The 26,598-nt window shown below is 44.9% G+C and overlaps 1 protein-coding gene across 1 annotated transcript in view; it reads right to left on the minus strand.

Moving 5' to 3' along the window:
* ism1 (isthmin 1) overlaps positions 1-24,595 on the minus strand; it is a 39,104-nt gene extending 14,509 nt beyond the window's left edge. Inside the window, exons 1-2 of the mRNA XM_014157886.3 lie at positions 23,357-24,595; positions 737-961 (exon numbers count right to left, since the gene is read on the minus strand). Coding sequence (XP_014013361.1) covers positions 737-961; positions 23,357-23,497 — 366 coding nt within the window. The 5' untranslated portion in view covers positions 23,498-24,595. The remainder of the gene's footprint in view (positions 1-736; positions 962-23,356) is intronic.
* Positions 24,596-26,598: the final 2,003 nt, after the last annotated feature.

The following is a 26,598-nucleotide window of genomic DNA, read 5'->3' on the forward strand; positions in this document are numbered from 1 at the left end:
CCATATTACATCACACTTCCAGCATTCTGATCGGTTTTATGGAAGAAATATATACAGATTGTTTTTTATACAAATGCAAATCCATATGTTACAAGTGGTTACGTATATGCTACCTACCCTTTAAGAAGAGGAAGGGAGGACAATGGATGGGGGAGAGAAGAAAGGTATAGAGAGAGAGAGTGGGAGAGAGAGAGAACGAGAGATACAGAGAGAGAGAGAGATACAGAGAGAGAGAGAGATACAGAGAGAGAGAGAGAGAGATACAGAGAGAGATACAGAGAGAGAGAGAGAGAGAGATACAGAGAGAGAGAGATACAGAGAGAGAGAGAGAGATACAGAGAAAGGGGGTAGTGATGTGCACCAGGGTATTCTGCCTCTTCCTGTTTGCTCTTCCTGCTCGGTGTGCTTGGGCAGCCATGTGGTCACACACACACACACACACACATGTTCTCGTGGGGACCTAAAATGTATTTCCATTCAAAATCCTATTTTCCCTAATCCCTAAACCTAACCCTTACCATAACACTAACCTTGATCGGTAACCCTAATTGTAACCCTAAACCTAACACATAAGCTTAAAATAGCCTTTGTCCTCATGGGGATGGAGGAAATGTCCCCACGAGGGAGAATTGTCCCCTTGTGGGGACTTTTGGGGATTTTAGGTCCCACACGGATAGAAGAACCAACACACACACACCCTCTCCCCTTTATTCATCTGTCTGTGTCTTAGTGTTACCTGTATGTTGGGGTTCTGTCTGTTTATATCAGCCTTGGAGAGATCAGGGAAGTTGTGGAGGTCTAGGAGGAAGGCCCCAGGCCCGTCTCTCTGCAGGCTGCCTCCGGTAGCCTGACTCTGGGCCCAAGGGAGGGCAGCGGGCCGCTGGGCTGACCGGTGCTCTGGTCCTCTCCGCTCCCCTGGACCCTGGTGTGCTGATGAACTGCTCTCTTCTCTGACATTATTCTAGAAGACGGGGAGGAAGAGAGAGAGAAAGGGGGGGCGAAAGAGAGAGGGGGGAGAGAGAGAGAGAGAGAGAGCGGGAGCGAGAGAGAGAGGGAGTGAGAGAGAGAGAGAGAGAGGGAGAGAGGGGGGAGCAAGAGAGAGAGAGCAAGAGGGAGAGAGAGAGAGAGGGGGAGCAAGAGGGAGAGAGAGAGAGGGGGGAGCAAGACAGAGAGAGAGAGAGAGGGAGCGAGAGAGAGAGAGAGAGAGAGAGAGGGAGCGAGAGAGAGAGAGAGAGAGAGAGAGAGAGAGAGAGGGAGCAAGAGAGAGAGAGGGAGCAAGAGAGAGAGAGGGAGCAAGAGAGAGAGAGGGAGCAAGAGGGAGAGAGAAAGAGGGAGAGAGAAAGAGGGAGGGAGAGAGAAAGAGGGAGAGAGAGAGAGAGAGAGGGGGGAGCGAGAGAGGGAGAGAGAGCGAGGGGGAGCAAGCGAGAAAGAGAGAAGGAGCAAGAGGGAGAGAGAGAGCGGGAGCGAGAGAGAGAGGGGGGAGCGAGAGAGAGAGGGAGCGAGAGAGGGAGAGGGGGGAGCGAGAGAGAGAGAGAGAGGGGGGAGCGAGAGAGAGCGAGGGGGGGAGCGAGAGAGAGAGAGTGAGGGAGCGAGAGAGAGGGAGCGAGAGAGAGAGAGGGGGGGGAGCGAGAGAGAGAGAGAGGGAGAGAGACATTCCTTTAGATTACTTGATCATAAGGATGTATATTTCCTTCATGTAAAGAATGGTCCAATCTACTATATACAGTTGAAGTCGGAAGTTTACATACACCTTAGCCAAATATATTTAAATTCAGTTTTTCACAATTCCTGAATTCCTCACAATTCCTGACAAAATTCCCTGTCTTAGGTAAGTTAGGATCACCACTTTATTTTAGGAATGTGAAATGTCTGAATAATAGTAGAGAATAAATTATTTGAGTTTTTATTTCTTTCATCACATTCCCAGTGGGTCAGAAGTTTACATACACTCAATTAGTATTTAGGAGCATTGCCTTTAAATTGTTTAACTTGGGTCAAATGTTTCGGATAGCCTTCCACAAGCTTCCCACAATAAGTTGGGTGAATTTTGGCCCATTCCTCCTGACAGAGCTGGTGTAACTAAGTCAGGTTTGTAGGCCTCCTTGCTCACACGTGCTTTTTCAGTTCTGCCCACACATTTTCTACAGGATTGAGGTCAGGTTTTTGTGAGGGCCACTCCAATACCTTGACTTTGTTGTCCTTAAGCCATTTTGCCACAACTTTGGAAGTATGCTTGGGGTCATTGTCTATTTGGAAGACCCATTTGCGACGAAGCTTTAACGTCCTGACTGATGTCTTGAGATGTTGCTTCAATATATCAACATCATTTTCTTTCCTCATGATGCCATCTATTTTGTGAAGTGCACCAGTCCCTCCTGCAGCAAAGCACCCCCACAACATGATGCTGCCACCCCCGTGCTTCAAGGTTGGGATGGTGTTCTTCGGCTTGCAAGCCTCCCCCTTTTTCCTCCAAACATAACGATGGTCATTATGGCCAAACAGTTCTATTTTTGTTTCATCAGACCAGAGGACATTTCTCCAAAAAGTATGATCTTTGTCCCCATGTGCAGTTGCAAACCGTAGTCTGGCTTTTTTTATGGCAGTTTTGGAGCGGTGGCTTCTTCCTTGCCGAGCGGCCTTTCAGGTTATGTCGATATAGGACTTGTTTTACTGTGGATATAGATACTTTTGTACCTGTTTCCTCCAGCATCTTCACAAGGTCCTTTGCTGTTGTTCTGGGATTGATTTGCACTTTTCGCACCAAAGTACGTTCATCTCTAGGAGACAGAACGCGTCTCCTTCCTGAGCGTTATGACGACTGCGTGGTCCGATGGTGTTAATACTTGCGTACTATTGTTTGTACAGATGAACGTGGTACCTTCAGGCATTTGGTAATTGCTCACAAGGATGAACCAGGCTTGTGGAGGTCTACAATTTTTTTTCTGAGGTCTTTGCTGATTTCTTTTGATTTTCCCATGATGTCAAGCAAATTTGGCACTGAATTTGAAGGTAGGCCTTGAAATACATCCACAGGTACACCTCCAATTGACTCAAATGATGTCAATTAGCCTATCAGAAGCTTCTAAAGCCATGACATCATTTTCTGGAATTTTCCAAGCTGTTTAAAGGCACAGTCAACTTAGTGTATGTACACTTCTGACCCACTGGAATTGTGATACAGTGAATTATAAGTGAAATAATCTGTCTGTAAACAGTTGTTGGAAAAATTACTTCTGTCATGAACAAAGTAGATATCCTAACCGAATTGCCAAAACTATAGTTTGTTAACAAGAAATTTGTGGAGTGGTTGAAAAACAAGTTTTAATGACTCCCCCCTAAGTGTATGTAAACTTCCGACTTCAACTGTACTATCTGAAAATGCTTACCATGCTACGAAGAAAGAACACACAGTCAATTGCAAGTCATCTGGACAAAGTTCAGTTCATTCAACTACGTGAATTATCTGAAGTCAGACAAATCAAGGGTTAGTGAACGATTTTTTTGTTGTTCACCTTTATTTAAGCAGGTAAGCCAGTTGAGAACAAGTTCTCATTTACAACTGCGACCTGGCCAAGATAAAGCAAAGCAGTGCGATACAAACAATAACACAGAGTTACACATAAACAAACGTACAGTCAATAACCCAATTGAAAAATCTGTATACAGTGTGTGCAAATGTAGTAAGATTAGGGAGGTAAGGGTAACCACTGTGTCGGGGTGAAAGACAACGTACGAAGTCAATTTGATCTTCCTTAAACCAAAAGAGAGAGAAACATTTCTTATGGCTCAGGTATCCTGTTATTTCTGTGCCAGTTTGGGGATGGGGGGGGGGGGGTCAGTCTCTTCCTGTACAGCTGCCCCCCCACAGAGACCTAGCTGACCTGAGCCCCATAAAGAAACACTTAGTATTAGATTGATATTTCAGGATGACAGGGATACATGGTTCACATGGACATGACAGAGGGCACAGGGTTCAACCAGTCCAAACCAGCTGACCCAGTCTCACACTAGAGGGCAGAGGGTTCAACCAGTCCAAACCAGCTGACCCAGTCTCACACTAGAGGGCAGAGGGTTCAACCAGTCCAAACCAGCTGACCCAGTCTCACACAAGAGGGCAGAGGGTTCAACCAGTCCAAACCAGCTGACCCAGTCTCACACTAGAGGGCAGAGGGTTCAACCAGTCCAAACCAGCTGACCTAGTCTCACACTAGAGGGCAGAGGGTTCAACCAGTCCAAACCAGCTGACCCAGTCACACTAGAGGGCAGAGGGTTCAACCAGTCCAAACCAGCTGACCCAGTCTCACACTAGAGGGCAGAGGGTTCAACCAGTCCAAACCAGCTGACCCAGTCTCACACTAGAGGGCAGAGGGTTCAACCAGTCCAAACCAGCTGACCCAGTCTCACACAAGAGGGCAGAGGGTTCAACCAGTCCAAACCAGCTGACCCAGTCTCACACTAGAGGGCAGAGAGTTCAACCAGTCCAAACCAGCTGACCCAGTCTCACACTAGAGGGCAGAGGGTTCAACCAGTCCAAACCAGCTGACCTAGTCTCACACTAGAGGGCAGAGGGTTCAACCAGTCCAAACCAGCTGACCCAGTCTCACACTAGAGGGCAGAGGGTTCAACCAGTCCAAACCAGCTGACCTAGTCTCACACTAGAGGGCAGAGGGTTCAACCAGTCCAAACCAGCTGACCCAGTCACACTAGAGGGCAGAGGGTTCAACCAGTCCAAACCAGCTGACCCAGTCTCACACTAGAGGGCAGAGGGTTCAACCAGTCCAAACCAGCTGACCTAGTCTCACACTAGAGGGCAGAGGGTTCAACCAGTCTGTTACGTGTTACGTTTTTCTTGTTCCCCATTTTTCCCCTGCTAGTGTGTTTGTCTTGGGCATTACAGGTGTACCGAGTTGCGGCTAACGATGGTGGGCGTGGCTGTAGCTGATTACAGAGAGGATATCTGTTTGCCGTGTGAGAAGAGAAGAGAGGAGGGGGAGAGAGAGAGGACACTTGTTTTTTTGTTTGATTATTTGTGTTAATTTCCTTGTGTTTCAGCCTGTCCTCCTGAGGCGCTCCACCCTACCTAGGTCCTGGAGAAGGGAAAAGGTAGATCTGCCCATGGGTGTACATTCTCACGTAGATAACCCATTGTTTTATACACTAGGTTAGCCGGGCGGGTGTCACCCTTGTATTTTCTTGGAACCAGGTTGGACAGTGGGCTAGGGTTTAGAATGTGTTAGGAAGGATTAGGTGTGTAGAAGAGGAGGGACCTTTTGTTTATTTTCATTACTTGGACCCCGAACCCAAACATTTCCCTTCTCTTACCTTCCCTTGTTGTGGTTGTTTTGTTTCTTATTGATTATTTATGGGTGTGTTATATTGTTTATTTAACTAATTCACTAAACATCCCCTGAGGGTTAAAATTGAGTTCTGGTTGTGGTCTGATTTATTTATCGCTCATTGCACCCCACATTTCTTCCCTTTTCATCTGTATTACCTGGTGTGTTTAGGCCCAGGCATTTACGTCTCCTCCTCAGACGAGCTACACCCGAGGGGAGAACATAATATGGGGGCTCATCCGGGATATTTTTGATCCAGCTTGTGCCCGCACACTAGGGTAGTAAAGGTGGATTGGGTGGTTGTTGTGTTTGGTGTAGTGTTTAGTGCTGTGTAGTAGTTAGGTGGTGGATTTAGAATATGGCCAACTTTAACCTGAAGTTTTTTTTCTGGATAACCCAACGTGGGAGGGTTTTGAGAATTGTAGGAGAGTGGATTTAGAGACTTTGGCAGACCATTTCGATATCTCCGTGCCTAGGGGTTTTGTTAAGGCGGAGGTAAAGGCATTGGTATTAGCGGCACTGATGGAAAAGCAGGTGTTGGTTTTGCCTCGGCCTACGGTTGGAGAGGTGGTGGATGCTCTGGGTACCCCGACTAGGCCCGACGATGAGGTCGAGTATAAATCCCCGGACACCTTGCCTCGATTTGACCCTCTTTCTCCTATGCCTACGGCTGTACATTTGCAGATGGAGGCAGAAGAGCGAGCACAAATCCGAAAGGATGAGCTACATCTCAAGTTGGAGATGCGCCGACTGGAGTTGGAAGCAGAAAAGGACCTTAAAATAAGGCAGATGGACTTCGAAATGCGCAAATTGGAATTAGAGGTGGAGATGGCGAGGCTGGCCGCTGTCCCTGCCGTTTCCAATAGTGTGTTTTCCACCCCAGGATCTGCCTCTACCTTTGACATTAGCCGGCATATTGCTTTAGTTCCACAATTCCGTGAGTCTGAGGTTGACTCTTACTTTTGTGCATTCGAACGCATAGCAGTGGCTTTGAATTGGCCTAGGGACGTGTGGCCGCTTTTACTCCAATGTAAATTGTCCGGTAAAGCGCAGGAGGTATTGGGTACTCTTTCTCTCGCTGATAGTCTTAATTATGACATAGTTAAGGCTACTGTGCTCCGTGGGTATGAGCTTGTGCCAGAGGCTTATAGACAAAAGTTTAGAAAGCACTCCAAATCCTCTATAAAAACTTTTGTTGAATTCGCTAGAGAGAAGGAGTCTCTCTTTGACAAATGGTGCTCAGCGAGTAAAATCAATGACTTTGAAGGTCTTCGTGAATTAATGTTATTGGAAGAATTTAAAAACAGCCTCCCAGAGCGGTTGGTTGTATACATTAATGAACAGAAAGTGTTAAAGTTATCTGACGCCGCGGTGCTTGCAGATGAATTTGTGTTAACACATAAAACGGTGTTTCCCACACACCGTAGTGAGACTAGACCGGTTGTATCCTCTTCTGTCTACTATTCACCCCGTTACTCAGGAAGTACACGGCTGAATCAAAAGGAGGAACGCGCATGTTTTTACTGTCATAAAGTAGGACACGTAATTTCAGAATGTATGTCTCTAAAACACAAGTCACCAGCTTCAACCCCTAAACTCCATAAAAGTGTGGGTTTGATTAAAGTAACCAATAAGAGCTCTGTAAAGGAGAGTCCTGAAGTTGTACTAAGTCGTCCTGATCAATCATACGACCCGTTCATATTTAAAGGCTTTGTTTCCCTGACAGGTGATTCTGGAGACCAAAAGCCAGTTTTGATATTGAGAGATACTGGTGCGGCTCAGTCTGTAATTCTCTCGAGTGTTCTGCCTTGGTCAGAAGAGTCTTATTGTGGCTCTAGTGTATTATTGAGGGGGATCGAAATGGGTTGTGTGCCTGTTCCGTTACATACTGTCCATTTGACTTCTGATCTAGTGAGTGGATATTTCAGAATCGGTGTACAGTCCGAGCTTCCCGTACATGGGGTTGACCTAATCATGGGTAACGATCTAGCAGGAGGCAAAGTTGTGCCTGTGTTAGAAGTACTAGACAAGCCTGATGCTCAGTTAAGTGCTGATGTTTTGGGAACTACGTTTCCCGACGCATTTCCAGCGTGTGCCATTACGCGGGCGCAGGCACGTCGCTTAGGTACCATGGTAGACTTAGCTGACTGTGTGCTTGCACCTATGTTAAATGGGGAAGATATTCAGTGTTCTACTCCTGTGTTCCCAGTGAGTTCTGATCATGATGATGGAAATAAAGACAAGACAATGGCTTCCTCGGTGGACTGTTTAAGGTTGCCAGTTACTCGGGAGGAGCTAATAGCTGCACAGATAGAGGATGTGGGCTTGGCCAAATGTTTTTCCTCCATGTTACCTTTGAGTGACAAAAACAGGAAAGGTGTGACGTATTTCTTTGAAAAGGGGCTTCTGATGAGAAAATGGACTCCCCGTGCTGACCTAGAAAATGATTGGAGTTCCGTTAGCCAGATTGTAGTTCCTGCCCCGTTTCAGACAAAGGTGTTGTCCCTAGCTCATGATATTCCCTGGTCTGGTCATCTAGGGGTGACTAAAACCTACGACCGACTCCTCCGTCATTTCTTCTGGCCGGGAATGAAACGGGATGTGGCTCGCTATTGCCGTACATGTAGTACTTGCCAGGTGGTGGGGAAGCCTAACCAGGTAATTTCCCCGGCTCCTCTCTGCCCTATTCCGGTCATGGGAGAGCCGTTTGAGAAGGTAATCATTGATTGTGTTGGTCCCTTACCCAGGACTAAGTCGGGTAATCAATTCTTGTTAACAATAATGTGCACTGCTACAAGGTACCCAGAGGCGATTCCTATGCGTAAAATCACAAGTAAGGCAATTGTGAAGGCGCTGATTAAGTATTTCTCTACCTTTGGATTTCCAAAAATTGTACAGACAGATCAAGGCACAAATTTTACATCAAAATTGTTTGGAAGTGTGTTGAAGTCCTTGTCAGTGTCCCATCAGATGTCTAGCGCTTATCACCCGGAGAGTCAGGGCGCGCTGGAACGTTGGCATCAGACGCTAAAAGCTATGTTGCGTAAATACTGTATGGACACAGGAAAAGATTGGGATGAGGGGGTGCCCTACGTGCTGTTTGCTATTCGGGAGACCGTACAGGAGTCTCTTGGGTTTAGCCCAGCTGAGCTAATCTTTGGTCATACCGTGAGAGGGCCTCTCAAGGTACTGAAAGAACAACTTATGGCTGATGATTCAGTTGGGTCCTCTACTAATGTACTAGACTATGTTAGTCAAGTCCGGGAGCGGTTGCATGACGCCTGTGCTGTAGCCAGAGAAAATCTGTCTTCCACACAAAAGAAAATGAAACGTCATTTTGATGTTAAATCTGTGTTTCGTTCTTTTCAACCAGGTGACCAAGTCTTGGTGTTGTTGCCGGTACCCGGCTCGTGTCTCTCTTCCAGTTTCTCTGGCCCATATGTAGTGGACCGAAAACTCAGTGATACTGATTATGTTATCAAAACGCCAGACCGTAGACGACCATTTAGGGTATGTCACATTAACATGATTAAAGCCTATCTTGTTAGAGGTGGTACCGAGTCTCCCATTACCAGTGAAAAACCTGTTGTATCCTCTGTTGCTTCTGTGAGCCTGGTTACTCACCCAGGAGTCAGCCTAAATGATGAGGACGGTTTGGTGATGCGGAATACTCCTGAGCAGTGTGCTCGTTTGTGTAATTCTGAGATGGTGGTGTCTCTCCCAACCCATTTGTTGCATTTGAATGATCAGCAGAGATCTGATATTGAGTTACTAATCACTGATTTTCCAAGTCTCTTTCAGGATGTTCCCAGTCGTACCAATGTGTTGAAACATGATATAAATGTAGGTGATGCTGCTCCAATCAAACAGCACCCTTATCGTGTGAATTCAATCAAGAGAGGAGTGATGAAGAAAGAGGTAACTTATTTACTGGAAAATGAGATGGCAATCCCCAGTGGCAGTCCTTGGAGTTCCCCCTGTCTGCTGATTCCAAAGCCTGACGGGACTCAAAGATTTTGCACTGACTACAGGAAAGTGAATAATGTTACTATACCTGACTCATTCCCTTTACCTCGCATGGATGACTGTATAGACACCATTGGATCGGCTGCGTATGTTACTAAGCTTGACTTGTTAAAAGGTTATTGGCAGGTGCCTTTAACCCTTTGTGCCTCTGAGGTGTCTGCTTTTGTAACTCCTGACAGTTTCTGTCAGTACACAGTGATGGCTTTTGGAATGAGGAATGCTCCAGCCACGTTTCAACGTTTGGTAAATATTGTGTTGGCTGATGTTCCTGATTGTACTGCATATCTGGATGACCTGGTTGTTCATTTGACTACCTGGCTTGATCACCTGAGCACATTGAGGGCTGTGTTTGCACGCTTGGCCAACGCTTCTTTGACCCTTAACTTAGCCAAATGTGAGTTTGGAAAGGCAACTGTTACATATTTGGGTAAAGAGGTAGGTCGGGGTCAGGTGCGTACCGTAGCAGCTAAGGTGGATGCTATCACCCGGTTTCCTGCCCCTGCCACTCGCCGAGAATTACGCAGATTTTTAGGCATGACGGGTTATTATCGTACATTTTGTAGGAATTTCTCAACAGTTGTAGCCCCACTGACTAGGTTACTCAGTCCTTCAGTATCCTTTGAGTGGACCGCTGAGTGTCAATCTGCTTTTGACTCTGTAAAAGCACTATTGTGTACTTCTCCTGTTCTTTCTGCCCCTGATTTCCAGAAACCATTTAAGTTGGAGGTGGATGCCAGTTCAGTGGGTGCAGGTGCTGTACTATTACAGGAACACGATGGTCTAGATCACCCAGTTTGCTACTTCTCTCGAAAATTCAACAGCTGTCAGTCAAGGTATTCCACTATCGAACAGGAGACCCTGGCGCTGTTATTTGCCCTACAATTTTTTGAAGTTTATGTTGGCTCCAGTGTGTTGCCTGTTGTGGTATACACAGACCACAACCCTTTAACTTTCTTGAGCCGCATGTATAACCACAACCAACGTCTTATGCGTTGGGCGTTGGTTATACAGGGTTATAATTTACAAATTCAGCACATAAAGGGTTCGGAAAACATCGTTGCGGATGCCTTGTCCCGTGCCTAGTAAAAAAAAAAAAAAAAAAAAATATATATATGTATGTAAGGGTTTTATCATAAACCCAGGGGTTTACTCTTTTTGGGGGGGGCGTGTTACGTGTTACGTTTTTCTTGTTCCCCATTTTTCCCCTGCTAGTGTGTTTGTCTTGGGCATTACAGGTGTACCGAGTTGCGGCTAACGATGGTGGGCGTGGCTGTAGCTGATTACAGAGAGGATATCTGTTTGCCGTGTGAGAAGAGAAGAGAGGAGGGGGAGAGAGAGAGGACACTTGTTTTTTTGTTTGATTATTTGTGTTAATTTCCTTGTGTTTCAGCCTGTCCTCCTGAGGCGCTCCACCCTACCTAGGTCCTGGAGAAGGGAAAAGGTAGATCTGCCCATGGGTGTACATTCTCACGTAGATAACCCATTGTTTTATACACTAGGTTAGCCGGGCGGGTGTCACCCTTGTATTTTCTTGGAACCAGGTTGGACAGTGGGCTAGGGTTTAGAATGTGTTAGGAAGGATTAGGTGTGTAGAAGAGGAGGGACCTTTTGTTTATTTTCATTACTTGGACCCCGAACCCAAACATTTCCCTTCTCTTACCTTCCCTTGTTGTGGTTGTTTTGTTTCTTATTGATTATTTATGGGTGTGTTATATTGTTTATTTAACTAATTCACTAAACATCCCCTGAGGGTTAAAATTGAGTTCTGGTTGTGGTCTGATTTATTTATCGCTCATTGCACCCCACATTTCTTCCCTTTTCATCTGTATTACCTGGTGTGTTTAGGCCCAGGCATTTACGTCTCCTCCTCAGACGAGCTACACCCGAGGGGAGAACGTAATACAGTCCAAACCAGCTGACCCAGTTTGACACTAGCCGTGTCCCAGGTCTGTTCATGGCTCAACTTCTACGACCATCTTAATTGGTATGAAAATGACCACAGGAGCTGGCAAGACACCCTAAACCCTAACCCCTAACCCTAACCCCAAACCCTTAACCCCAACCCTAACCCCAAACCCTTAACCCTAACCCTAACCCCTAACCCTTAACCCTAACCCCTAACCCTAACCCCTAACCCACAAATAGATCTGGGACCATGTCAGGGTTTTCCTATTCCAAACCGTAACTGTCCTTTAACATACACCAGAGATAACATTATATCCTGGTCCCTAAAGGAAGTTGCTCAGCACTCTGGATGCATTACAAATGTAGACTACATGCGGGTACATCAGCAGCCTGGACATAGGCCTAGAACGAGAGAAGGGCATCACACTCTGGTCCTCACAGTGACACTTTCACTAGACATACTGGACAACCTTACCCATGCAGGATGATCTCTGTGTATCACTTGTTGTGCTACACATTATTAGACGGGTGCTATTTCTCCTTGTAGTTTAATAAAGGGCTTTCAGACAAGACAAGTGGGGGAAAAAAACGGACCTTCCCTATAATCAAAGGAAGGACATGAACTCTAACCAAAGCTCCTCTATCTCAATCAAACACAGAATGTCATCATTTTGATCACCAAATCGTACAAACAAAGTCATTAAAATGCAAAAGATGGAAGTGCGGCAATTGAAACATTTAGAATATGAGAAGAACGACGCAGATCTGTCACCACAAAGAGCCTTTAATACCAGGATTGGCTGGGAGCTAAACAGGATATGGTAAGGGCTCATTTCAGCACTGCAGGACACACACACACAGCCCTGGCCCCAGCCACTGTCCACCCCTCCATATGAACATCACAGGAACCTCTGTGGTTGTTTCAGGGTGGTCTAAGATCAGATGGCCACGTGATAACCTTCTCTTCCTGGCCCTCAGAAGTCCCTGTTTGTAATTGAACTCCTGAGAGAGTAAAGAAGGGCTCTTCTGGACAGGGACACTCATTTCATTCTACAGATATCTGGAGAAACAGGAAAAAGTATCCTACAGATATCTGGAGAAACAGGAAAAAGTCTCCAACAGATATCTGGAGAAACAGGAAAGTCTCCAACAGATATCTGGAGAAACAGGAAAAAGTATCCAACAGATATCTAGAGAAACAGGAAAAAGTATCCAACCGATATCTGGAGAAACAGGAAACAGTATCCAACAGGTATCTGGAGAAACAGGAAAAAGTTTCCAACAGATATATACCTTCAAATGCCTTCATGGGGAACGATCATGCAGCCTATCTTTGGGCCAATCCAGTTATCCCAGTGTATTAGAGCCTTTTAGACCCATTCTTCATGCTAGGTCTTCCCCCTTTCCTCACCACCAAGGAAGTGTTTTCATTTGAAGATCAAAACAATTTCTCAGGTAATCTGGGGCCTCCCAGGATTCTGTTACCCTCCCCTATCCTCACACCCTGAAAACCCATGAATGAAACTCCACACACACAGCAGTCCTATTTTTACCCCCTTTTCCTGCTTCCTCCCTTTTTCACTTTGCCAGGAGACGAGGAGGAGAAAGAGGAGGCAGAGAACACGAGAAGATGAGGAGGAAAGAGAAGAGGAGAAGACGAGGACGAGAAAAGGGGATGAGGAGGAAGAGGAGAGGAGGAGAAGGAGGAGAAAAGGGGATGAGGAGGAAGAGGAGGAGGAGGATGTTTTCAATGAGTAACCACTCAGGGGGCAGTCCCCCCCGGGGAAAGGGACAGGAAATGAAAGCAGGGTACACTGGGCCCAGATGCTGCTGCTCAACCAGCTAGCCCCCTACGTGTTTCCTTTCTATCTCATCTCTCAAACTTGGTAAACTGTATATTTTGTTTTAAAATATTTGTCTTTAATCAATTAAAGCTACAATAAGTAACTTTTTGGATGACCTAACCCCAAATTCACATAGAAATGTGAGTTATAGATCTGTCATTCTCATTGACAGCAAGTCTGAGAGGCGGTAGATCTGTTCTATGTGTGCTATTTCTGTGCTTCCCGTTCATAAGTTTTGTTTTTGAATCTTGTACTTTTGGTTTTGTACACCAGCTTCAAACAGTTGAAAATACAATATTTTTGGTTATGGAAAGTATATTTCACAGCGGTTTAGATGGTACAATGATTCTCTACACTATACTTACTTGTTTTGTCACAAACTGAAATTAGGCGAACTATTAGATTCGAATTATATCAACCAGGAAATGGAGGAGCACTTTCTGCATAGTGCATCTTTAATACAAGGAGAAGGAGGACATCGCATTTGCAGATTGTAAATCACTTGACTATTACGGTGTGTAGATCAACTGGGAAGAAATGCATACCCCGATTCCAATGTCAACTCATACAAGGTGAATAGGTTGTATATGCCTAAATAAGCTGTTAATGTGTTATTGTTCCTCAGTGGAAGGCTCATCTTCCTGTGAGTCACTGGTGAGGATATTGTTCTCCTGTCACCACACTTCCTGTGCGCCAGCGCTGGGGTCTAAAAGATCTATTCTCCATTCTACAGCCGTTCTCTACAGGTGCACACAGCCCCATCCTGTCCATTTGTGTCTCCGTGAATGGGCTCTTTAAATATGACACCTTCCCATGAAAACAACCCCCTGGGCCGTGACAAGGCAGGGGGAGAGATGACATCATCGTCTTCAGTGGTAGACCAGTCAACCAGATCTGGACATCACTGCCAGAGCAGAGCAAGTCTTTCACAGAACACAAAACCCATTCTATTCTAACAACAGAACTCAGGTTCACTATGCAGCAAAGTTTTATGCGGACTGGTGCAATGTATTTTAAATAGTGGGCCAGTTTTCCGACTCAGATTAAGCCTACTTCTAAACTAAAAAGCATGTTGATTGGAGATTCTACATTAAAAGTGCCTCTTATTTCAGGACTAGGTTTAATCTGAGTCCGGGAAACCAGCCCTTTATGTTTAGTAGAATTCATACATCAATGTTGCACAGTGTTAGGTGTCATCTCTAGCCAGGTTAGGGTGGATATTTGGGGGTTCAACCAGTCCAAACCAGCTGACCCAGTCTCACACTAGAGGGCAGAGGGTTCAACCAGTCCAAACCAGCTGACCCAGACTCACACTAGAGGGCAGAGGGTTCAACCAGTCCAAACCAGCTGACCCAGACTCACACTAGAGGGCAGAGGGTTCAACCAGTCCAAACCAGCTGTCCCAGTCCAAACCAGCTGACCCAGTCTCACACTAGAGGGCAGAGGGTTCAACCAGTGCAAACCAGCTGTCCCAGTCCAAACCAGCTGACCCATTTTGACACTAGCCGTGTCCCAGGTCTGTTCATGGCCCAACTTCTACGACCATCTTAATTGGTATGAAAATTACCACAGGAGCTGGCAAGACACCCTAACCCTAACCCCTAACCCTTACCCCTAACCCTTACCCCTAACCCCTAACCCACAAATAGATCTGGGACCATGTCAGGGTTTTCCTATTCCAATCCATAACTGACCTTTAACATACACCAGACATAACATTATATCCTCTCCTGCCAGGTTAGGGGTGATATTTGGGTGGTATTTAGGGGTGATATTTAGGGGTAATATTTAGGGGTGGTATTTAGGGGTGGTATTTTGGGGTGATATTTGTGGTGTTATTTAGGGGTGATATTTAGGGATGGTATTTAGGGGTGATATTTAGGGGTGGTATTTTGGGGTGATATTTGGGGTGTTATTTAGGGGTGATATTTGGGGTGATATTTGGGGGTGATATTTAGGGGTGGTATTTAGGGGTGATATAGGGGGTGATATTTAGGGGTGATATTTGTACTTTAACTGGCCCAAGTGGCCCTCTTCTCTCTTGGAATGGCTTCCCTTGGCTTCCATTCTCCACTCTTGCTCTTGTGCATAGTGTTGGAACAGCCATAAACTATTCCAGGTCTGTTCCAACATTCTGCAGTGCGACACACACTCTGTAAATTCCTGGGATATATCCTATTCCTGCGGCTCTGCAGAATATGCTGCAGCTAGCCAATCAAATCACAAAGAGAAGACTACTATACCTGAATCTATTTGTGTTGTTGATATATTTACTGTTGTTTTAATCTATTATAAACATGAAGAGCAGCAGAACATTCATGTACATCAAAGCTCCTCCAAGTTTCAAGTTGTATTAGTCATATGTACGGTACACATCGTCCAACTAAATGCTTGCCTGCAGATTCCTTCTTGACAATGCAACGACAATAAGAAACAATAAAAGATAAGAATATGAACATAAAGTAAATGGCATTAGAATAGAATAAACATTTTAGCATAAGTATAATACAGGAAGGCACAATTATAGTCCAATATTTGGAGAGGACCCGGGGCGGCATGCAGAATTTCTTCACCGCCTTAGGAAGTAGAGGCGCCGTTGCACCCTCTTGACCAGAGTGGTGGTGGTGTTGGTCCGTGTCAAGTCCTCTGTGATGTGGACGCCAAGGAACTTAATACTGCTGACTCTCTCTACTGCAGTACCGTTGATGTGGACCGGGGCATGTTCCCTCCTCTGCTTCCTGAAGCCAACAATCAACTCCTTTGTTTTGTCACCATTAAGGGAGAGGTTGGTGTCCTGGCACCACAATGCCAGCTCACTTACCTCCTCCCTATAGGCTGACTTGTCATTGTTGGTTATCAAGCCTACAAATGTGATGCCGTCAGCAAACTAGATGATGGAGTTGGTGTCGTGAAATGCCACACAGTCGTGGGTGAACAGGGAGTACAGCAGAGGACTGAGGACACACCCCTGTGGGGCACCTGTGTTAACCTGTTGAGGACAGACGTTCCGCTAGCGGAACCCCGTTCCGCCTGCGGAACCCCTAGCCAACAGCCAATGGCATCGCACGGCGCGAAATACAAAACCAACTAAAATACCACAATTCAATTTTCTCAAACAATCAACTATTTTACACCATTTTAAAGATAAGACTCTCGTTAATCTAACCACATTATCCGATTTCAAAAAGGCTTTACAGCGAAAGCAAAACATTAGATTATGTCAGGAGAGTACATAGACACAAATAATCACACAGCCATTTTCCAAGCAAGCATATATGTCACATAAACCCAAACCACAGCTAAATGCAGCACTAACCTTTGATGATCTTCATCAGATGACACTCCTAGGACATTATGTTATACAATACATGCATGTTTTGTTCAATCAAGTTCATATTTATGTCAAAAAACAGCTTTTTATATTAGCATGTGATGTTCAGAACTAGCATACCCACCGAAAACTTCCGGTGATTTTACTAAATTACTCATGATAAACTTTGACAAAATACATAACAATTATTTTAAGAATTATAGATACAGAACTCCTTTATGCAATCGCTATGTCCGATTTTAAAATAGCTTTTCGGCGAAAGCACATTTTGCAATATTCTGAGTACATAGCTTGGCCATCACGGCTAGCTATTTTGACATCCGCCAACTTTGGGGTCACCTAAACTCAGAATTACTATTAGAAAAATTGGATTACCTTTGCTGTTCTTCGTCAGAATGCACTCCCAGGACTTCTACTTCAACAACAAATGTTGTTTTGGTTCCAAATAATCCATAGTTATATCGAAATACCTCCGTTTTGTTCGTGCGTTCAGGTGCATTTCGTGACAAAGAGTGCATTTCATGACAAAAAATTTCAAAATATTCCATTACCGTACTTAGAAGCATGTCAAACGCTGTTTAAAATCAATTTTTATGCTATTTTCTCGTAAAATACCGATAATATTCCAACCGGGCAACGTTGTATTCATTCAAAGAGAGAAAGAAAAACATGGTGAGTTCTCGTGACCGTGCATCTCCAGTCTCACTGTCCCCAGGCTGACCACTTACAAACTCTGCTCATATACTTTGCCCAGAGACAGCAGACACCCTATTCCACTTTCTGGCGGCTTTAGAGAGCCAATGGAAGCCTTAGAAAGTGTCACAGCACAGATGCTGTAATATCGATAGAGATGCAACAGAAGGACAACAAATTGTCAGACAGGGCACTTCCTGCATGGAATCTTCTCAGGTTTTGGCCTGCCATATGAGTTCTGTTATACTCACAGACACATTCAAACAGTTTTAGAAACTTTAGAGTGTTTTCTATCCAAATCTACTAATTATATGCATATTCTAGTTTCTGGGCAGGAGTAGTAACCAGATTAAATCGGGTACGTTTTTTATCCGGCCGTGAAAATACTGCCCCCTATCCCAAAGAAGTTGAGAGTCAGTTGTGGGTGAACAGGAAGTACAGCAGAGGACTGTGGACACACCCCTGGGGGGCTCCTGTGTTAAGAGTCAGTGTAGAGAAGGTGTTGCCAATCCTCACAGCCTGTAGTCTGCCAGTCAGGACGTCCAGAATCCAGTTGCAGAGGGTAGTGTCCAGACCCCGGGCTCTGAACTTGGTGTCAAGCTTGGAACTTAGTGTTCAATAATGAACTGTAGTCAATGAACAGCATTCTCACATAGGTGTTCCTCTTGTCCTGATGTGTTACGGCCGTGTGAATAGTGATGGAAATGGCATCTTCCGTGGATCTGTTGCAGCAGTAGGAAAATTGTATCAGCGTCGGAGAGTGAAAGCACCTGGTCGTGCGGAACAATGAGAGTCCTCCTGGATGACTTGGTACTGTCTGCCTTGAAGCGAGCATAGAATGTGTTAAGCTCATCTGGGAGGGAGGCTTCTGTGAGCAACGCACAGCTGGATTTGTGTTTGTAGTCTGTGATAGTCTGTAGTCCTTGCCATGTGCTGCAAGCCTGAGTTGTCGAACATCAATTCAAGTTTGAGTCTGTATTGTCTCCTCTGTCCTCAGCGCCTCACTATTCTCTGTGTTGGTGGCTCCCTCTAGAGTTGCTGCTTGTAGGCGGGGTGTAGGAACAGAGAGACGTGATCTAATTGGCCGAATTGCGGGTGGGGTATGGCTTTGCATCATGGATGTTTGTGTGTACATGGCAAAGCACACTGGATCCTCCTGTGGGGGAGGATACACGTTGGTGATATTTTGGGAAATATTGTTTTTGGTTAAAGTCACCCGTGACAATAAAGACTGCCTCTGGGTGAGAGGATTCTTGCTGGATAATGAGCTTTTACAGTTCGCTGAGTGCTGCCTTGGTGTTTGCTTGTGGCGGTATGTACACAGCTGTGATAATAACACACGTGAAGTCCCTCCGCACGTGAATCCCCCCCCCCCGACTCTTACCAGAAGCCACCGTTCGATCTATTCGGAATATGGAGAAGCAATCTGGTTGAATAGCAGGGTCGAGTTTATTGTCTGTAAGCCACATCTCAGTAAAAACAAAGACAGCATTCCCTGATGTCCCATGTGGGACGTTCTGTTCATCTCCATATTTTACGCCATTAATTCTTTCCACTTACTTCTCACTTCCTTTCACACCAAAGGTGTCCCATTAGAAAGAACACATTTCTTAGCTCACCCCTAACCCACCAACCACCAGGCATAAATCAGTCCTGGATTCAAACATTATTTGAAATCCTTTGAAGTGCCAGGTGGGTGGGGGTTTTGGGGACTATTGAATCCATTGCAACAGGTCAGGTCAATAAAGCACATCTAAAGTATTTGAAATGATTTCAAGTAGTATTGAACCCATGTCTGGCATGAATCCCCATGTATCATGCTTGTTGTGAAGCAGGGCAGTGAGTGACAAGGGTATTTCAGTGGCATGCTATAAATACATCAAACAGAGCTGAGGGAGGGAGGAGGGGGGAAGGCTGCTTAATGTAACAGCATCCCTCAGAACCGCCCTGTTGATTCTAGACCCCTCTTAACCCTGAGGTTGGATTCAGGGCTGCGTCCCAAATAGCATCCTATTCCATGTATAGTGCACTACTGGCTGCTACAGACGTCTAACCCTCTGTCCTGTCCTGTCCTGTACTGAAGAGTTAAACCAGCCTTCTGGCTGCTACAGACGTCTAACCCTCGGTCCTGTCCTGTCCTGTACTGAAGAGTTAAACCAGCCTTCTGGCTGCTACAGACGTATAACCCTCGGTCCTGTCCTGTCCTGTACTGAAGAGTTAAACCAGCCTTCTGGCTGCTACAGACGTCTAACTCTCGGTCCTGTCCTGTCCTGTCCTGTACTGAAGAGTTAAACCAGCCTTCTGGCTGCTACAGACGTCTAACCCTCTGTCCTGTCCTGTCCTGTACTGAAGAGTTAAACCAGCCTTCTGGCTGCTACAGACGTCTAACCCTCTGTCCTGTCCTAAACTGTGGCTCTTTTAGATGTTCTGCTAAAACCACAGAATTAGAATGACTGATTTTAGAGTTAGAATGGATGTCATTCTAATTCTAGAACAGGGGGATATCAGTTCAAGTGATTCTGGTGGTAGTGAGTCCTACTGGCAGCAGGTAGCCTAGTGGTTAGAGCTGTTGGACTAGTAACCAAAAGGTTGCTAGATCGAATCCCTGAGCTGACAAGGTTAAAAACTGTTGTTCTGCACCTTAACCCACTATGTCGTCATTGTATATAAGAATTTGTTCTTAACTGACTTGCCTAGTTAAATAAAGGTTCAAAATAAATAAATACTAGGGTATTAACGATACTGACTTGGTTAAAACCACACCAACGTAACAGGTGGATGCAAGGGTCTGCCTGAACAAACAGACACATTTTCAGTTATCAGAGGGGAGAAAATATGAGTAAAAAGGGGGAGACAAAAAAATATGTTTTCATTTGGCTGTAAAACTGCAGTGCAACAGTGGATTAAAATTAAGGCAAAAACAGTGTGGTGCAAGTGTGGGAGAGAGAGCGCTCTAACTGAAGGGCTCCAACAGAAGGGCTCCAAATGAAGGGGTCTAACTGAGGGGTTCCAACTGAAGGGCTCTAACTGAAGGGCTCTAATTGAGGGGTTCTAACTGAAGGGCTCTAACTGAAGGGCTCCAACTGAAGGGCTCTAACTGAAGGGCTCCAACTGAAGGGCTCCAACAGAAGGGCTCCAACTGAAGGGCTCTAACTGAAGGGCTCCAACTGAAGTGCTCTAACTGAAGGGCTCTAACTGAAGGGCTCTAACTGAGGGGTTCTACCTGAAGGGCTCCAACTGAAGGGCTCCAACTGAAGGGCTCTAACTGAAAGGCTCCAACTGAAGGGGTCCAACTGAAGGGCTCCAACTGAAGGTCTCTAACTGAAGGTCTCTAACTGAAAGGCTCCAACTGAAGGGGTCCAACTGAAGGGCTCCAACTGAAGGGCTCTAACTGAAGGTCTCCAACTGAAGGGCTCCAACTGAAGGGCTCCAACTGAAGGGCTCCAACTGAAGGGCTCCAACTGAAGGGCTCCAACTGAAGGGCTCCAACTGAAGGGCTCCAACTGAAGGGCTCTAACTGAAGGGCTCCAACTGAAGGGCTCTAACTGAAGGGCTCCAACAGAAGGGCTCCAACAGAAGGGCTCCAACTGAAGGGCTCTAACTGAAGGGCTCTAACTGAAGGGCTCCAACTGAAGGGCTCCAACAGAAGAAGACAGTGAATGTTTCTGAGTAGCAGAGTTACAGTTTTGACTTAAATCTACTTGGTAAGAGCTGAAAATGGCAGTCTAGCAATGATCAACAACCAATTCGACTTTAAGAATTTCGAAAATAATAAATCTGCAAATATTGCACAATCCAGGTGTGGAAAGCCCTTAGAGATTTACCCAGACAGACTCACAGCTGTAATCGCTGCCAATAGGTGCTTCTATAAAGTATTGACTCAGGGGTGTGAATACTTATGTAAATGAGATATTTATGTATTTCATTTTAAATACATTTGCTAAAATATCTAAAAACATGTTTTCCACTTTGTAATAATGGGGTATTGTGTGTAAATGGGTGCAAAAAAACCAACATATGTAATCCATTTAGATCGCAGGGTATAACACAACAAACTGTGTAATAAATCAAGGGGTATGAATCCCTTCTGAAGGCACTGCCAAAATCACAAAGTATCCCTTTAAATGGTTCTATGCAGTTTAAAAAATTATATTTATAGTGATGCGCGAGTTGACTCATAACCCACAGTGGGTTGAATAAAGAGATAACGATACCTTAAAAAAAAATCTGAAATGTATCATTCTTGTGCAATTTATATCTATAGGCTACATTGAGGGTTTTCTTTCACAGTTTTAACTGAATTATAATATTTTGATTTATTTATTTAATTAATCTTTATTTAACTAGAAATGTCAGTTAAGAACAAATTCTTATTTACAATGACGGCTTACCCCGGCCAAACCCGGAGGACGCTGTGTTACACAAAGTTTAATATTCCATTGAGGTATGTGTTTAAAGCTATTTTGTAGGCAAACTGAATGCGCACAACAGTAAACCGATAATCTCATAGATAACCTCACCTGAATACCATATTCATAATGTATCAAATATTGAAATGTATGCATTCACTACTGTAAGTCGCTCTGGATAAGAGCGTACACTAAATTTAGACTACCAAACACCAGACGCCTATTTAAACCCAATCACCATCTCTCCAAAAAAGTTACTAAATATAGTGAGTTTGTAAACATTCTTTGTGAAATGGGCTTTTAAACGATGTGAAACTTTCAAATGTTTGATGTATGTTCATTTTAAGTGTGGTTAAAATTCATGAGCATCTGTATGATTGTAGCATGATAAACGTAAAGAAAATATACATTTTCATCACGTTTTTGACATTTTATATGTTTACTTTTTGAAAATACTAACATTAATAGAACAAAATACCAACAAATCTCAAAAAGGATAAATAAATGGCTAAATGTCATTTCAGCCCGTGCTGCCTGGCCGTAACACCTATGTTGTTAAAGTGCCCAATTAATTTAAAGTGTACAGGGGACAGACTGGAGTGGTAGCTAGTCTTCAACTTTTAATGGTTGAGCATTTTGCCACGTCCTTTTGGTCTGTTTTGCCCTGTAGTCGCTGCCAGTTTGGAAGACTTTGTTAAGGCCTGTAGAAGTGCAAGTGATATAAAACACCAAATGTTCATTAATACGCTGTAATGTGTAAACACTTTACCTAGCTAGCACCAATCATTTGTAATTATAGGAAAAACTGTGAAATACAAACCCCTCCCGTCAATGAATTTCATACATCCATTAATTCTGATTACAGTAGAATTTACTTGTCTTTTTTTTTAAAGTATAATACAGTCAATTTTACAGTATTTTACTGTGTGTCATTACACATTACTTGCTTTGATACCGTATATATATATTACAGTTGTTGTACTGTAATATTAAATACAGAATGTTACTTTCCTGTAAATTGCTGTCAAATTCATGGTAACACCTTTACAGTGTAGTCTTAACCCCTTTACAGTGTAGTCATTACCCCTTTACAGTGTAGTCATTACCCCTTTACAGTGTAGTCATTACCCCTTTACAGTGTTGTCATTTCCCCTTTACAGTGTAGTCAATACCCCTTTACAGTGTAGTTATTAACCCTTTACAGTGCAGTCAATACCCCTTCACAGTGTAGTCAATACCCCTTTACAGTGTAGTCAATACCCATTTACAGTGTAGTCATTAATCCTTTACAGTGTAGTCAATACCCCTTTACAGTGTAGTTATTAACCCTATACAGTGTAGTCATTATCCCTTTACAGTGTAGTCAATACCCCTTTACAGTGTAGTCAATACCCCTTTACAGTGTAGTCAATACCCCTTTACAGTGTAGTCAATACCCCTTTACAGTGTAGTCATTAATCCTTTACAGTGTAGTCAATACCCCTTTACAGTGTAGTTATTAACCCTTTACAGTGTAGTCATTAATCCTTTACAGTGTAGTCAATACCCCTTTACAGTGTAGTCAATACCCCTTTACAGTGTAGTTATTAACCCTTTACAGTGTAGTCATTATCCCTTTACAGTGTAGTCATTATCCCTTTACAGTGTAGACAAAGAGCCCCTGTCAACTGATGCTGGGGTCTATCAACTCCTGCTGAATAGAAGTTAAAGGTTTATTCCCCATTTTAAGCCCAAACTCAATAGCCTAAAGAGCCCCCTCTATATATACTACAGGTTCTGATAGAATGGAACAAATTAATAAATAGCACTCACCTCTGCGAGCACCGTATCCTGCTGATCCTGGCTCAAAGTAAAATTCCCTTGGTGCAGCGGGCTGCTCCGTAACACGGTGATGTGTAAGGTAAGAAGTAGAAGTCCTAAAAGCAACAAGAGTTCTGCCGCCAATCGAACCATCCTTTTCACCTGACCGGTCTTTGGTCCCTGCGGTGTGGCAGGGGGTCCTCCGCCAGCTCCTCCCGTTGCAGGCGCTCCCAGCTCCGGATCCGCTGCGGGCGAGGAGCCGCAACACCACTTCGGAGCCACTTCTGGATTCCGAATTACAATTTTAAAGGGAAAAAAGGGGGGGAAAGGAGAATAGAGGAATCAAGAAAACAAATCGGTCAAAATGTCAAGTTTGGGACCACGTGGTTATGTTAGGTTCATTTACATCAGATCAGCGTCGGTGGAGAGCGGTCTTCAAGTGGAACAAAAAGTGGATTCGGATTCAATGTCTAAAAACGATCAAAGTTAAAAGGTTCATACAGCGAGGTTCGGGTTTCCTTTTGGTATTGGATGATACGCTACTTCTATGTCGGCGTGGATCTCCAAAATGTATTTCTCCAAATGCTGTCAGGGCGACTGTGTAAAACGACACATGGGTAAAGTAATGAAATAACCACGGAAGTATTTTTGTTGTTGTTGCGCCCAACGTGTATACTATGTTAAAAACATGTAGTCTATCGGGTGTTGCACTCCAGGTAGAGTCTTCTATCAGGAGACTTCCAGCCCGGTGTTTCCGGCGCCACGTTCTCCACCTTTTACCAGAATTAAACCTTTTCCTCGCCTTACAATCAAACCGTGTCGCTCTCTTCTCTCTCATCTGTGGTACGCAGGACTCCTTGGTTTTGATGTTTTGGACACATTCTCCCTCCCGCCCATTATCTGGGCTATCATCTATCCAAAAACGTCATGTTGAATTCGCACAGGCGATTAACGCGTTAGTGTGGTACACCTTTGGTACACCATCACACCACCCAAAAAGTGGATCCCCCCCCGGGAAAAAAAACGACTAGTTTGAGGAGTTCTCCCTAACAAGCACAACCGTTATCCATCCAGTCGCAAATCCAGACATGCTGCTGGCTTTTCTCCGCAGTATAAAACCAGTAGCTTTCCGATCCAAGCGTCAAGTGCGTCCCTCAACTCTCACCGTGTCCAAAAAGTGTAAACCAAACAACAGTCTGTCCACACTATATAACCGCTGTTTTTCTCTCCCAGCACTTTCCTGTAGGCGAAAGTGTTTTATACGCCCCTCTTCTGGTTTGCTGTCAAGCTTCCCCCCCCCCCCCCCCCCCTTCTTAATTTAACCCTTTCTATCCTTTCAGCACCGGTGACACGGGAGGGACGGGGGCAATGCAACTCACCATGGTGCGAATAACAGGCAAGCCACAGTCAACCCACTGGCCACTCTGTAAACCCGGCATCCCCGGCATCTGTAGCCCCGGCATCTGCACATGTTCTGTGCTCCATGTTGTTGCAGGAACTGAACATATTGACATTAAAAGTGAAGATATTACTAATTATACATGATACGTTGAAGATATTAGGCTACATTAGCAAAATGAATTGTGTCGCCAGCCTTCTAGGCTACAGTGGGTGACTGACTCTGTTACTGCTAGGCTACAGTGGGTGACTGACTCTGTTACTACTAGGCTACAGTGGGTGACTGATTGACGCTGTTACTGCATGGCTACAGTGGGTGACTGAGTGACTGTTACTGCTAGGCTACAGTGGGTGACTGAGTGACTGTTACTGCTAGACTACAGTGGGTGACTGAGTGACTGTTACTGCTAGGCTACAGTGGGTGACTGACTGACTCTGTTACTGCTAGGCTACAGTGGGTGACTGAGTGACTATTACTGCTAGGCTAGAGTGGGTGACTGACTCTGTTACTGCTAGGCTACAGTGGGTGACTGACTCAGTTAATAGTAGGCTACATTGGATGACTGAGTGACTGTTAATGCTAGTCTACAGTGGATGACTGACTCTGTTACTGCTAGGCTACAGTGGGTGACTGAGTGACTCTGTTACTGCTAGGCTACAGTGGGTGACTGACTGATTCTGTTACTCCTAGGCTATAGTGGGTGACTGACTCTGTTACTGCTAGGCTAGAGTGGGTGACTGACTGACTCTGTTACTGCTAGGCTACAGTGGGTGACTGACTGACTCTGTTAGTACTAGCCTACAGTGGGTGACTGAGTGAATCTGTTACTGCTAGGCTAGAGTGGGTAACTGACTGACTCTGTTACTGCTAGGCTACAGTGGGTGACTGACTGACTCTGTTACTGCTAGGCTACAGTGGATGACTGAGTGACTCTGTTACTGCTAGGCTACAGTGGGTGACTGACTGACTCTGTTACTGCTAGGCTACAGTGGGTGACTGACTGACTCTGTTACTACTAGGCTACAGTTGTTGACTGACTCTGTTACTGCTAGGCTACAGTGGGTGACTGACTCTGTTACTGCTAGGCTACAGTGGGTGACTGAGTGACACTGTTACTGCTAGGCTACAGTGGGTGACTGACTGACTCTGTTACTGCTAGGCTACAGTGGGTGACTGACTCTGTTACTACTAGGCTACAGTGGGTGACTGACTCTGTTACTACAAGGCTACAGGTGGTGACTGACTCTGTTACTACAAGGCTACAGTGGGTGACTGATTCTGTTACTGCTAGGCTACAGTGGGTGACTGAGTGACTGTTACTGCTAGGCTAGAGTGGGTGACTGACTGACTCTGTTACTGCTAGGCTACAGTGGGTGACTGACTGACTCTGTTACTGCAAGGCTACAGTGGGTGACTGACTCTGTTACTGCTAGGCTACAGTGGGTGACTGACTCAGTTAATAGTAGGCTACATTGGATGACTGAGTGACTGTTAATGCTAGTCTACAGTGGATGACTGACTCTGTTACTGCTAGGCTACAGTGGGTGACTGACTGACTGTTACTGCTAGGCTACAGTGGGTGACTGACTGACTCTGTTACTGCTAGGCTACAGTGGATGACTGAGTGACTCTGTTACTGCTAGGCTACAGTGGGTGACTGAGTGACTCTGTTACTGCTAGGCTACAGTGGGTGACTGACTGATTCTGTTACTGCTAGGCTATAGTGGGTGACTGACTCTGTTACTGCTAGGCTAGAGTGGGTGACTGACTGACTCTGTTACTGCTAGGCTACAGTGGGTGACTGACTGACTCTGTTACTACTAGGCTACAGTGGGTGACTGAGTGAATCTGTTAC

This window comes from Salmo salar, chromosome 19 (genome assembly GCF_965601325.2).
Source record: "Salmo salar chromosome 19, fSalSal1, whole genome shotgun sequence".
In the NCBI taxonomy this organism is placed as follows: domain Eukaryota; kingdom Metazoa; phylum Chordata; class Actinopteri; order Salmoniformes; family Salmonidae; genus Salmo; species Salmo salar.